The sequence below is a fragment of the Pan troglodytes genome, chromosome 16, assembly GCF_028858775.2.
Source record: "Pan troglodytes isolate AG18354 chromosome 16, NHGRI_mPanTro3-v2.0_pri, whole genome shotgun sequence".
NCBI classification, from domain to species: domain Eukaryota; kingdom Metazoa; phylum Chordata; class Mammalia; order Primates; family Hominidae; genus Pan; species Pan troglodytes.
This window is the reverse complement of record NC_072414.2, coordinates 10,999,850-11,012,490: the sequence shown is the minus strand read 5'-3', so window position 1 is coordinate 11,012,490 and position 12,641 is coordinate 10,999,850. Positions and strand designations below refer to the sequence as shown.

The 12,641-nt window shown below is 39.1% G+C and overlaps 1 protein-coding gene across 22 annotated transcripts in view; it reads left to right on the top strand.

Moving 5' to 3' along the window:
* Positions 1 to 12,641, top strand: part of LOC112205572 (serine/threonine-protein kinase Nek4-like) — a 497,070-nt gene that overhangs the window by 130,805 nt on the left and 353,624 nt on the right. For 11 of the 22 annotated variants that reach the window (XM_063794590.1, XM_063794596.1, XM_063794597.1 and 8 more), the window contains exons 3-5: positions 4,149 to 4,283; positions 6,152 to 6,261; positions 10,963 to 11,078. In XM_063794590.1, coding sequence (XP_063650660.1) covers positions 4,149 to 4,283; positions 6,152 to 6,261; positions 10,963 to 11,078 — 361 coding nt within the window. The remainder of the gene's footprint in view (positions 1 to 4,148; positions 4,284 to 6,151; positions 6,262 to 10,962; positions 11,079 to 12,641) is intronic. The other 11 variants (XR_010151571.1, XR_010151570.1, XR_010151572.1 and 8 more) reach the window with 1 other exon arrangement.

Genomic DNA, 12,641 nt, shown 5'->3' with positions numbered 1-12,641 from the left:
TTTTAATAAAATTTTATAAATGAATTCATCAAATATCAATCAGTTTAATCATAAGGTACAATTTAAGAAATGCTTGTTAACCTTTTACTATTTTCTACTGAGAAGCAGATAAGTTCTCTGAAAAAATCACATCCAGATTCTGGGCTTGCATAAGTGTGCTTTTTAATGTTCAATTTATAGAAAGACTGAATAATACCCTTTAAATTTCAGCCCACTTGGTCACACACAATATTTCTTTTGTAAAATCAATCTGCTACAAATCTACAATTCCGTCAAACTTTCAGTTTTGTCCTATGATTTTATCTTAGAACAACCAAAAAATTTCTTTCCAACCTTCCTTTACCTTTTTTTTTTGAGACAAGGTCTCACTCTATCACCTGGGCTGGAATGCAGTGACACACTCATAGCTTACTATAGCTTCAAATTCCTAGCCTCAAGCAGTCCTCCCACCTTAGCCTCTTGAGTAGCTGAGAAAACAGGCACACACTACTGTGCCTGGCTCGTGTTTTTTTTTTTTTTTTTTTTTTTTTTTTTGTAGATATGGTGTCTCACTTTGTTGCCCAGGCTGGTCACAAACTGCTGGCTTCATGTAGTCCTCCCATTTTGGCCTCCAAAAGTGCTGGGATTACAGGAATGAACCACCACACCAAGCCCCAACTTTCTGTAGCCATTTAGCTTTATCCCGTCAGTTTGTCTTCAGTTTAAAGACAACTTGAAAACCTCTACAGTAGACAAAATTACTTTCCCTTTGTAAGGAAAACACATTTCTCATACCTTTCTATAGCATTTTTTTTTCTAATAACACATCTCACTTTTATTATACACTTTGGATGCATCTAGTAGATTCCATTATATATGTTAATTGTAATGTTACCTCTCAGTAACTCTTACTTGTATTGAAAAACTCTAGGAAGTAAGAAATTTTACTTATGTATCAGGTGCAGAGCCAGGGACAAAAGACAGAGCTGCCAATAACATCTGACCCTTCCCAGTGTAGTCAGAGGGCACAGTTGGGCTAGGGAGAACATTATATGTCCCCTGACCTTACTATGGCTATAAGAAAGACAAGTCAAACAATTATTTAAAATATCACAGAGCAGTTTATGGCCCTAAAACATCCAGCAAAAACAGTATCTGACTTGCCTGACCAGTTCAGACGAAATATCTAAATTAAATTCTGAAGACATTTCTATTTTATTTTACCAATTTTTTTGTTTTAGGTTTGGGGTACATTTGCAGGTTTGTAATACAGGAAAATTGTGGTCACAGAGTTTTGGTGTACAATTTTGGAACACACACTAACACATGTATGTACATTGAACCCAAAGAAAGTTAAATATTTGACCATGCCCTTTAATCAAGGGTACGTCTTATGAATTTCAAGCAATGCTAAGAGATTTTAATGTACAGAGCCAGAATTCTCAAGGATAGTCATGATGCTATTGTAAGTCATTTGTAAAATTTTATATTCTAATGAATTATTAAGAATATGAGATCTCTAAAATCTTTTTTATGTATCTCCAGTCAAAACTTTGTAGAGGAGACAGACATAGATTTTTGCCAAAACAGGAAGTAAAAGTGATTGCACAATTTATGTAAGTTGAGATATTTGAACCTAGGAATTTATAACTGGCTAATAAGAAACCTAGAGTTAAAGCTACCAAATCCAATTTAAAAACCCCCAGCCAGCTCCTTACCTGGAGATGCTGGCCCAAGTGCAAGACTGCTCTCTGCCTCCTCAGAAGCAGCAAACTCCCAGAAAGGGAGTTCTACAAGAGAACATACCTCAGACCTCAAACAAAAAGTTTGGGAGATCAGAGATCTCTGTAGGGGGAGGCTCACAGACCTCAGCAAATCATCCAATCAGTCATAGCAATACAAAGCTTCCAGTTGGCTGTACCAGGGACCTGCTAGGAGAGTTGCTGCAGGCCAAAGGGCGAAACTCTGCACAGAACTCATTGTGGTTTCCAAAATGTAAACTGAAAAGTGACTGAGGCAGGTCTCAGTAAATTTAGAGCTAGATCTTGCCAACGTTGAGAATGTGCATGGGAAAAAGCAACACAAATTACAGCAGGATCTGAGATCTGTGCTTTTTCCAAAGCGAGTTTTGATGACTTCAGCATTTAAAGGGGAAAAAGTGAGCAGTAGGGGAAGGGGGGAAAAAGGAAAGAGGGCTGGGCACTGAGGCAAGTGTTTGCATTCTGGTGAGGCTTTGATTAGCACTCACTGAAACCACATTTGATATGTGAAAATAGAGGAGTGGGGGATAAAGTTGAGTATGCATTCATCTCATGTTTGCTGGATCTACATTTTGCATAAGATAAAGTAACCATGTATAATTACAGCTATCTATTTGGGAAAAAAATGAAGTCAGTTCTAGTGTGACACAGTTCCTAAGCCTAACTTTCCCATTGGTCATAGAGATTTAGTGTCCTGAGATTTTATTTTCCTTTCAAACCTGCTATTAGTCTACACATTTTGTGTATGAGTGCATTAAGTTGTCACAGCATTTCAAGAGGTACACACTACTGTGACCTTCTGAAAGTTCTAGCTCTGAATCTGAGCTAAAGCCCTATAGGAAAAGACTTAGAACAACCTTGAGCTTGACCCAGTGTTCCTACTCATATCAACTACGTTAGAATAGCATTTCTCTCTTAGAGTAAACACTTTCTAGGTGCTTTTTAAGAATTCCTCACCTACCCTATTGTAATGAAATTATTTTCCTATATTAAATTCTAAATACTCCATTGAATTCTTTTTTCTATGGAGGTCTATCATCCACTTGAAGTTGATTTTGTTCATGAGTTTAAAAGTAAATTTTATTTATCTCGATGGACATTCAGTATACTGAAATGTTTATTGAAAATTCATCTTTTTCCAGCCTGGTGCGGTGGCTCATGCCTGTAATCCCAGCACTTTGGGAGGCCGAGGCGGCGGATCACGAGGTCAGGAGATTGAGACCATCCTGGCTAACATGGTGAAACCTCATCTCTACTAAAAATACAAAAAATTAGCCAGGCATGGTGGCAGGCACCTGTAGTCCCAGCTACTTGGGAGGCTGAGGCAGGAGAATGGCGTGAACCTGGGAGGCGGAGCTTGCAGTGAGCCAAGATTGCGCCACTGCACTCCAGTCTGGGTGACAGAGTGAGACTCCATCTCAAAAAAAAAAAAAAAAAAAGAAAATACACCTTTTTCCATTACTTTTTCTTTTGGATTATTTGTTTATATAGACATCTGTCAGATTTTCCAACTCTTTTTATTTTTATGGATTCTTCTTTATTGTTATTAATTTTTTGAGACAGAGTCTCGCTCTGTTACCCAGGCTGGAGTGCAATGTTGCGATCTCGGCTCACTGCAACCTCTGCCTCACGGGTTCAAGCAATTCTCCTGCCTCAGCCTCCTGAGTGGCTGGGACTACAGGCACACGTCCCCACACCTGGCTATTTTATTTTATTTTATTTTTAGTAGAGATGGGGTTTCACCATGTTGGTCAGGCTGGTCTCAAACTCCTGACCATCCGCCTTGGCCTCCCAATGTGCTGGGATTACAGGTGTGAGCCACCGTGCCCGGCCTATTGATTCTTCTGTCTGTGTTCAAATATTACATGTTCTTATATTTTGGAGAGTTCATTTTACACTAGACATTTCCCTGCAGAGACTGTTCTCTTCATCACTGTGCTACTGAAGACAGGGAAGGATAAAACCTTGCATGTCTTGCACTTACATGAATATTCCCAGCTGTACTTCGAAAAAACAGCAGGTCATAGAACCTGTGGAGACAAAATGACCCATCTTGGATGCTAGTCCACCATGTTACTTCTGATTTGCCCCGGTTCCATGAATGCCTTCTGATCTCTCATTTATTTACTGTCCTTAGTGTAAAATCATGTCAACCTGTGTGTTACCACAAAAATTACATGCTATGAGGCATGTAGCCTCCTTGTCCATTCTGGAGGGTTGCATTTAATTGACTTGCTAAAGCAAATATACCCTTTCCCTGTGGAGTATTAACCCTGGGTCTGGAGAGTAACAGTGTGAACAACTGCCTACCTGCAACCATCCAAGGGCATGGTTCTGTGTGTAAGTTCCATCTATAAATTAACCAGTACTGACTAAATGGATTTTCTGCCTTCTTCTTTAATTTTTCAGATCCTTTGGCATTTGAGAGTTGCTTTTTGTATACAGCCCTTTAACGGAGCAAATGGCCAGCCAGGAAACCAAAGTGTGGACAAGGGGAAAGAAGCATCTGTGGAGGAAGTTCTACAAGCAACCCTCCTCATCCATGTGGGTGGCGTTGCCCATATGCTACATGTCTGTGGACCACTATGTGTGTTTAAAGCTTTTTAGTAAAACGTTACTAAAAACTATGACTCACTGTGGTGAAAAAGGTGGCAAAACAGTGACAGCAGTGAGTTTGCTGCTGTTATTATCTATGTGAGTGGTCACGAAAGCACAGGTAGCAGCTGAGGCAAGGGGAGGGAAGCTAGGAAAAGAATCGCAGTGAGAAAGGGATGAGAACTTCCATGTCTGTGTTAATGTCTGGTTTTATGATAAACTTGAAACTCAAGAGGCACAGTTGGAAATTGTACCTTGCCACTTTGTGTGGCTGAGAGAGAGAAAGCTGTGCTAGCTGAATGTGTGGACTGTCCTTGCCAGTGCAGGCTGGGATGCAAATACCTGTAATTCTTGGGAAACAACCTGTGAGCCAGATGATGACATAGAGTTTAACTCAGAGGAGGAAGATCATTATCCTTCCCATTTGAGAGTGAAACTGTTCATGCAGTGGAAAGCAAAATTCCAACACACAGAGGCCTGGATAGGATTACTGGATATGATAAAAACTTTAAAACAGCTGCCAAGAGAAAGCCTTATGTACATGAATGGTGCAGCTATGGGACACCAGTGGGGATGATATCTCCCTAAAAGGGAATGAACCTGAAAAATTGAGACAGAAGTACCCCGGAAGTGAAATAATCCCCTTATGGGATAAGTTATAGGGAAAGCCATTTCAGATTTCCTAGAAACTCAAAAGGGAAGAGATTAGGTCTGACTGGTTGCTAAAGGAAAATGGAAAAAGGGAGAAACAAAGTCTGCTGGACTGAAAAAAGGAGTTTAAAAAAGGCACAATTAAGGTTACTAGGAAACAAATGTGGTATGATCTGATTTCAGCTGGGATTGACAAAGAGGATATAGATGGGCAACCCAATGGCATATTAGTGGGGTATGGAAAGACCTGACTCCTGATCAATAGTTTAGACGCCTTCTTATTACCTCTCCCACCCCCCATGAGAAGAGGGAGAAAGACAGGAAGAAACCTTTGGTAAAAATTCAGGGGTGGACTTCTTTCCAGCCTGGAGATCATAGGTAGGGTCAAGGCTGCTTCTGTGTAAGAGCAATAGGGGGTGACCAGAGGCCATATTTGGAGCTCACTATTGATTGGAGTCTAAAACAGCACTAAGAGAACCTTAGCTTTAGTGGGCACAGGTGCAGAATGTGTCTTAATTGATGGAAATCCAGAGAGACACCCTGGTAAGTGGGAAGCTATAGATGGTTGTGAGGGGTTAAAAATCTGAGAGAAGCAAACTCCTCTCCTCCTTAGTTTTGTCTGGAGTTCCCTCTTTGCTTACTCTCCTGTCTTTATCTCACCTATTGCAGAAAACATCTTGAATATGGATGTCTTCTTAGGATGCACTTTACAAACATCTGTGGGGGAATCTCACCTATGACAAAGGCTGTATTAAGATTGGAGGCAAAATTGGAAGGTGTACACCTCCCTCCCCCACAATGTATTGTTAATATGAGACAATACCATCTTCCTGGTAGAATATAAGAAGTCACAGCCACCATGGAGAAATTGGCCAAAGTTAATATTATCTGTCCAGCCCAGAGTCCTTTCAGCCATCCTGTGTGACCAATAATAAAATCTGATGGCACTTGGATATGACAGTAGATAAGTGGACACTACTGATCTTTCTAAGATACATGCTCCTTTATGTAATGTAACTCAAGTGATTGAGCAATTAATACAAAACATAGGCACTTATCATGCTGTGTTAGATTTAGCTAATGCCTTCTTTAGCATCCCTTTTACCCTGACTTGCAGTCATTATATTGTTGATACTCTAACTTCTGAAGACTTGTCATTGCTACAGCAACACGGAGATGCATTGACACCCTTCTTCAATCCAGAGGATGGGCCATCAACTCACAAAAGTACAAGGCCTGGAACCAGCTACAAAGTTCCTATGGATCACTTGGCCAGGTAAGACACACCTTACTTCAGGCTTGGTCATTGAGAAAATATAAGTTTTCCATACCTAAAACAGTTAAACAGTTACAAAGTTTCCTAGGTCTTTTGGGATACCGGTGGGCTTTCATTCCATGTTTATCTCCATGTTTGCATCCCCTATACTGACTATTAAAGAAGCAATCTCAGCTGGGCACAGTAGCTCACACCTGTAATCCCAGCACTTTGGGAGACCGTGGCAGGCAGATCACTTGAGGCCAGGAGTTCAAGACCAGCATGGGCAACGTGGTGAAACCTCATCTCTACTAAAAATACAAGAAATTAGCCAGGCATGGTGATGCATACCTGTAATCCCAGTTACTTGTGTGGCTGAGGCATGAGAGTTGCTTGAACCTGGGAGGTGGAGTATTTAGTAAGCTGAGATCGTGCCACTGCACTCCAACTTGGGCGAAAGAGCTAGAAACCCTGTCTCAAAAAAAAAAAAAAAAAAAAAAGATCTAGGATAAAGAACTAAAGAACAAGTGGTAGCATTTGAGAAGGCTAAAATATTGATTGCTCAGGCACAAGCTCTAGTTCCCCCCTTCCGGGATACCAGTGTCTTTTGATATGACTGTAAACCCTGAAGGGACAAAACAGGTCCTCTGGCACGTTCAGCATGGGAAAGCAGTTCTTCTAAGATTCTGGTCACAGCTATGGAAATGTGCTGAAACCCACAGTTCTCCAATTGAACAACAGGTTCTGGGAGCATGTAAGGCCATGCAGCACATTGAGCCTGTAACTGATCATCTGCCAGTAACAATGAGAACAGATCTCTCCATTAAGGGCTGGATAGAAGGGTTGTTTTCCAGGCCTATGTCAGCTATTTCTCAAGCCTCCATTATACAGAAGTGGCATGCATACCTGCAACAATGTAGCACCCGCTCCATGAGTCCTTTGGGAGATGCATGTTATCATAGGGCCAAGACACTATGAGACCAGTGCTGCCCCTGTTGTGGAGCCCCTGCAGGAGATGCCTCCAGTAATATATGAAGGCACATCTCCATTTCTGAAAATGCTTGGCACTTAGATGGATGGAGCTGAGGTAACCCTTGTGTATAGATGACAGTAACTGTACAGTTGCAGACAAATACTGTCTGATACAGAGTGTTGAGGTTTCCATCTATAATAATGAGTTAATCTCTTTCTGTTTGCAGTTATATCAGTTTTGGCCTTACATAGTTTGACATTCTGTTGTTAGGCACTTAAATGCTTTAAGGATTATTATGTTGTACTGGAGAACTGACCCCTTCATCTTTGGGTAATGCCCGTCTTTATTTTTAGTGACTTTCCTTGCTTGAAGACTGCTCTGTCTGTAATTCATGCAGCGACCCTTCCTTTATTTGATAAGTGTTGGCCTAGGCTATTTTGTTTCATCTATTTACTTTAAATGTATACATGTATTTATATTTCATAGATTTTACTTAACATCATTTAGTTGGGTTGACTTTATTGATCTACGCTGACATTCTCAGTTCTTTGATTGATGCTTTTAGACTACTGACAACCAATGGAGTTGGATTAATATCAACCATATGTGTTACTCTTTTTGATTTGTTGCCCTTGTTCTTTCTTCCCGTTATTGTGCTTCACTTATTTTCTGTGTTTTGTGGTTTTATTTGAGAATTTTATGCAATTCTGTTTTCTCTCCATTCTTAGCATATCAATTATATAACTTTTTTTGACTATTTTAATGGTTGCCCTATGGAATAAAACTTTTATTTTTCATATTCTTAATTTAGTCTCACAGATAATGGTTTCTGGAAAATAATAGTAGCACCAATCTATTTGATTAGGCATGCTTATGTCTATATGTTATATGTATATAAATATACATGTATATGTGCATGTGTACTCACGTATAAGTGAAACGAATGACAGCACTAATAGGGAGAACAAAAGAGTTAAGATTATTTTGTTATTCTAAGATATTCACACTACCTGTGAGTGATACAGTGTTTTTTCAAAAAACACTTTTTGAGAAGTATCTTGGATTCATTTTAAATGTAATATTGCAAACTCTGGGTAAGGGTGTTGGACCAAGGGCCTCAGTTCTTTGCTGGCTTTGGCCTGTTTCTGAATTTAGTTTCCTCCCATGTTGGCTTCTCCCATATGGCAAATGTTCCACCAAAGCCATCAAGGGAGGCACTTTGCTAGCAAGACAAGAATCACAATCTAATGTAACATAATCATCCTACTAATGACCCATCACCATTGTAGTATTCTGTTGATTTTAAGCAACTCACAGTTTCTGACTACATTCATTGGAAGGAATTAAAATACAAATTTACTTATCAACTTCACTTATACTTAGAGGTGGGAGTCATTGGGTGCCATCTTAGGTTCTAACTGCCATATCTGATCTTCTCCAATATGAAATAGTTTTTCAGTCTTCACTTATTTTCTGTTACCTTGACCCTTCTGACAAGGACTGGTCAGTTCTATTGTAAAATTTCCCACAGTATGAATTTGTCAGATGTCTTCTCATAATTAGACTAGGGATATGGATTAAATTCAATATTTTCAATATTTATATTTATTTAAGTTTAAAGATAAAAGACAAAACAATATAGTGTTTATATATACAAACATACAGGAAAAATGAATATAAGAAAATTAGAGACTGACAGAGATAATCCATAATGATAGTTACCTTCAGCTGTTAACATAGATGATGAAATTCAGGAGATACATTCAGGGGGCATCAATGATATTGTTAATGTTCTTTCTGTTGTATAAGCTCAGCAAAGGCTTAAAATAAAATAAACTTTTGAAATTTATGAATAGTTTTAGATTTACAGAGCAGTTCCAAATATAATATAGAGTTTCCACAGACTCCATACACCATGTTCCTTAATAACCCCCTTACATTGGTGTGGGATATTAGTCACAATGAACCAACCAATATTACACTATTATTAACCATCTGCACTTTATTCAGATTGACTTAGTCGTCATTTAATGTCGAGTTTCTGTTCCAGGATCCTATCCAGGATACCTCATTACATTTACAATTCATGCTCCTTAATCGACTTTGACTGTGACAATTTCTCCAAGTTTGCATGATTGCTATGACACTGGCATTCCTAATTTGGGATTTCTTTGGTGTTTCTTTCCTGATTAGACTGGATTGTAGGTTTCAGGGAGGAAGACCACAGAGGGAAAGTGCCATTCTCATCACATCCTGTTAAGGGTACAGACTGCAACAGCTTTATCACTTTTGATGTTAATTTAATCACCTGAATGAGATAGTTCCAATCAAATTTCTGTACTGTGAAATTACTGTTTTTTTTCTTCTCCTTTCCATGTTGTATGTTTCAAAAAGAAGTCACTACTCACAACACACAAATAAGAAGTGAATAATTATGTTCCACTTCCTAGGGGCAGAGTGTCTGCAAAAATTATTTGGAATTAATCACAATGAACAAATGCCTATTCTTCTTCAATTGTTCCATATTATTCCATCATTGTTCTACCCATAGACAAATATGGGTACTTATTTTACACTTCACTTGAAATAATTTATTTGGCTTGTTGCTCAAATTGCTTCAGTATTGTCCAAGAAACTTTCTTTTTCTTTTTTTTTTTTTTTGAGATGAAGTCTTGCTCTGTCACCCAGGCTAGAGTGCAGAGGCGCGATCTCGACTCAGTGCAACCTCTGCTTCCTGGGTTCATGCCATTCTCCTGCCTCAGCCTCCTGAGTAGCTGGGACTACAGGCGCCCACCACCATGCCCGGCTAATTTTTTGTATTTTTAGTAGTGACAAGGTTTCACCATATTATCCAGGATGGTCTCGATCTCCTGAGCTCATGATTCGCTCGCCTTGGCCTCGCAAAGTGCTGGGATTACAGGCGTGAGCCACCGCTCCCGGCTGGGACTTTCTTTCAGTTGGATTGTCTATAATTTTGAAATCTCCCCATAATTATGGTTTGTTGGTGTGGTGTGCTGTTTGGTTTGTTGCATTGTTGGTTGTTATTTTCTTTTCTTCTGGCACTACTAGGTGCTGCAGGCTGATTGTGTTTATTCTCTGTCTAACCCTATTATCCACCATTTCTTCACAATGCCCTAGTTCCTTTGAATGGAAAATGGAATTAGAAATGAAGATCTAGAGACTGTGATCTAGGGTATATTCATTGCCCCTAGGGCATCTGATGACTTGAGGCCTTGTCAGCTGACTGAGCAAAAGAATACATGTGTTTACTGACTTACAAATATATGCATGTATATAAATATTTCAACATGTATGCATATGTATCTATATTAAACTAGCCATGAATTCCATGTAATGTTTCTGGCAGCACATCATCTAATCCAGTACCACATGAAGCTATGTACCTGTTCCAACTCGCTTGTATGTAGCTTGTGCCTCTAACATGGAACTAGTTGGCTTTGTTAACTTAATGATATCATCCAAAAATACATGCGTAGTGTTTTCAAAAGTGTTAATTTATACACCCCTGGGAAACTACTTTACCAACTAAAACTAAGTCCTTATATACAAATTATTTGTCCTTTTGACTTAGAATCTCAGAATCTCCCTCTATTTCCTAATTTACTTAGGTCAGCCCCCTTTTCTCACTCTAGTGAGCTTATTTCACACATTTGTTATACAGTTATAATATTTAGTTAATCTCTATCAACTAAGTAAGGCTGTTTGTTTGTTTGTTTGTTTGGATGCAGTCTCGCTCTGTTGCCCAGGTTAGAGTTCAGTGGTGTGATCTTGGCTTACCTCAACCTCTGCCTCCCAGGTTCAAGGACTTCTCCTGCCTCAGCCTCCCGAGTGGCTGGGATTATAGGTATGTGCCACCATGCGTGGCTAATTTTTGTGTTTTGTATTTTTAGTAGAGGCAGGGTTTTTCCATGTTGGCCAGGCTGGTCTCGAACTCCTGTCTTCAAGTGATCCCCTCCACCTCAGCCTCCCGAAGTGTTGGGATTACAGGCGTGAGCCATGGCACCTGGCCTAAATAAGGTTTTTATTTTACCATCTGTGTGTTATGAAGTTCTGTAGGTCTTGAATAACAGTGTCACATATTCAGTGTCACGTTGTCATATAGAACAATTTCACAGCCCCAGAGACATTTCTTGTACTTTACTGATTCAAATTTTCTGTGGTCCAATCCCTTCATACTCACCGAATACTTTACTGTCTCTGTATTTTTTTCTTTTTCAGAGTGTTATATAAATGGCATCAGATAGTATTTTGCCTTTTCCAACTCATTTTATTTAGTTATCAAAATGCCGTTTAGGTTTGTAAAGTATATCTTATGGTTGTTTAGATTTGCATTTCTTGAATAACAAAAAAATTGAGCATGTTCTCATGTGTTCATTGGACAAGACTACAACTATTTTTGGAAAAATGACTCTTCAAATTATTTGCCATTTTTGATTAAGATGTTTGCCTTTTTATTTTTGAGAAGTAAGACTTTTTATCTATTCTGGATAACAGACCCTAATTAGCTATGAGATTTTTAAAGATTTTCTCTCATTCTTTGCTGTTGCCTTTTTACTTTTAACCATGTACTTTGAGTCACACAATACTTTTTTGTAATGAGTTCAATATGTCTGTTTTTTAATTTTAATACTTGATTTCTGATGAAGTTCTTTATGTCTTTTTAAAATTATGTTCATTTGCTTTAGGTGTCATAGCTTAGAAACCATTGTTTAACCCAAGGCTACTGTATTAGTCTGTTCTCCCATTGGTATAAAGAAATACTGAGACTGGGTAATTTATAAAGAAAAGAGGCTTAATTGGCTCATGGTTCTGCAGGCTGTACAGGAAGCATAGTGACTTCTGCTTCTGGGAAGACCTCAGGAAATTTCCAATCATGGTGGAAGGCAAAGGGGGAGCCAGCACTTCACACAGCCAGAGCAGGAGGAAGAGAGGGGCTGGAGTGCTACACACTTTTAAGCAACCAGATCTTGTGAGAACTCACTCACTATCAGGAGAACACCACCAGTGGTGCTAAACCATTCATGAAAATCACCCTCAGGAGCCAATCACCTCCCACCAGATCCCACGGCAAACACTGCAGATTACAATTTGACATGAGATTTGGTGGGGACAAAGATCCAATTTATTTCAGCGATGAAAATGTATTCTTATGTTCTCTTCTGTGGATTTGGTCAATTTGGCTCCTATATTTAGATGCATTATTAATTTGAGTCAATCATGCATATGGTGCTAGGGAGGCGATAACTTGCATGTCAATGTCCATTTGTCCCAGCAACACTGTGTGAGGAAATATTTCTTTATATTTAATTGACTTGTCAACCTTGTAAAATTGTTTTACCATGCATGTGAGAATTAATTTTCGACATTTGATTTTATTCCATTGATATATATGTCTCTCTATTGGGCG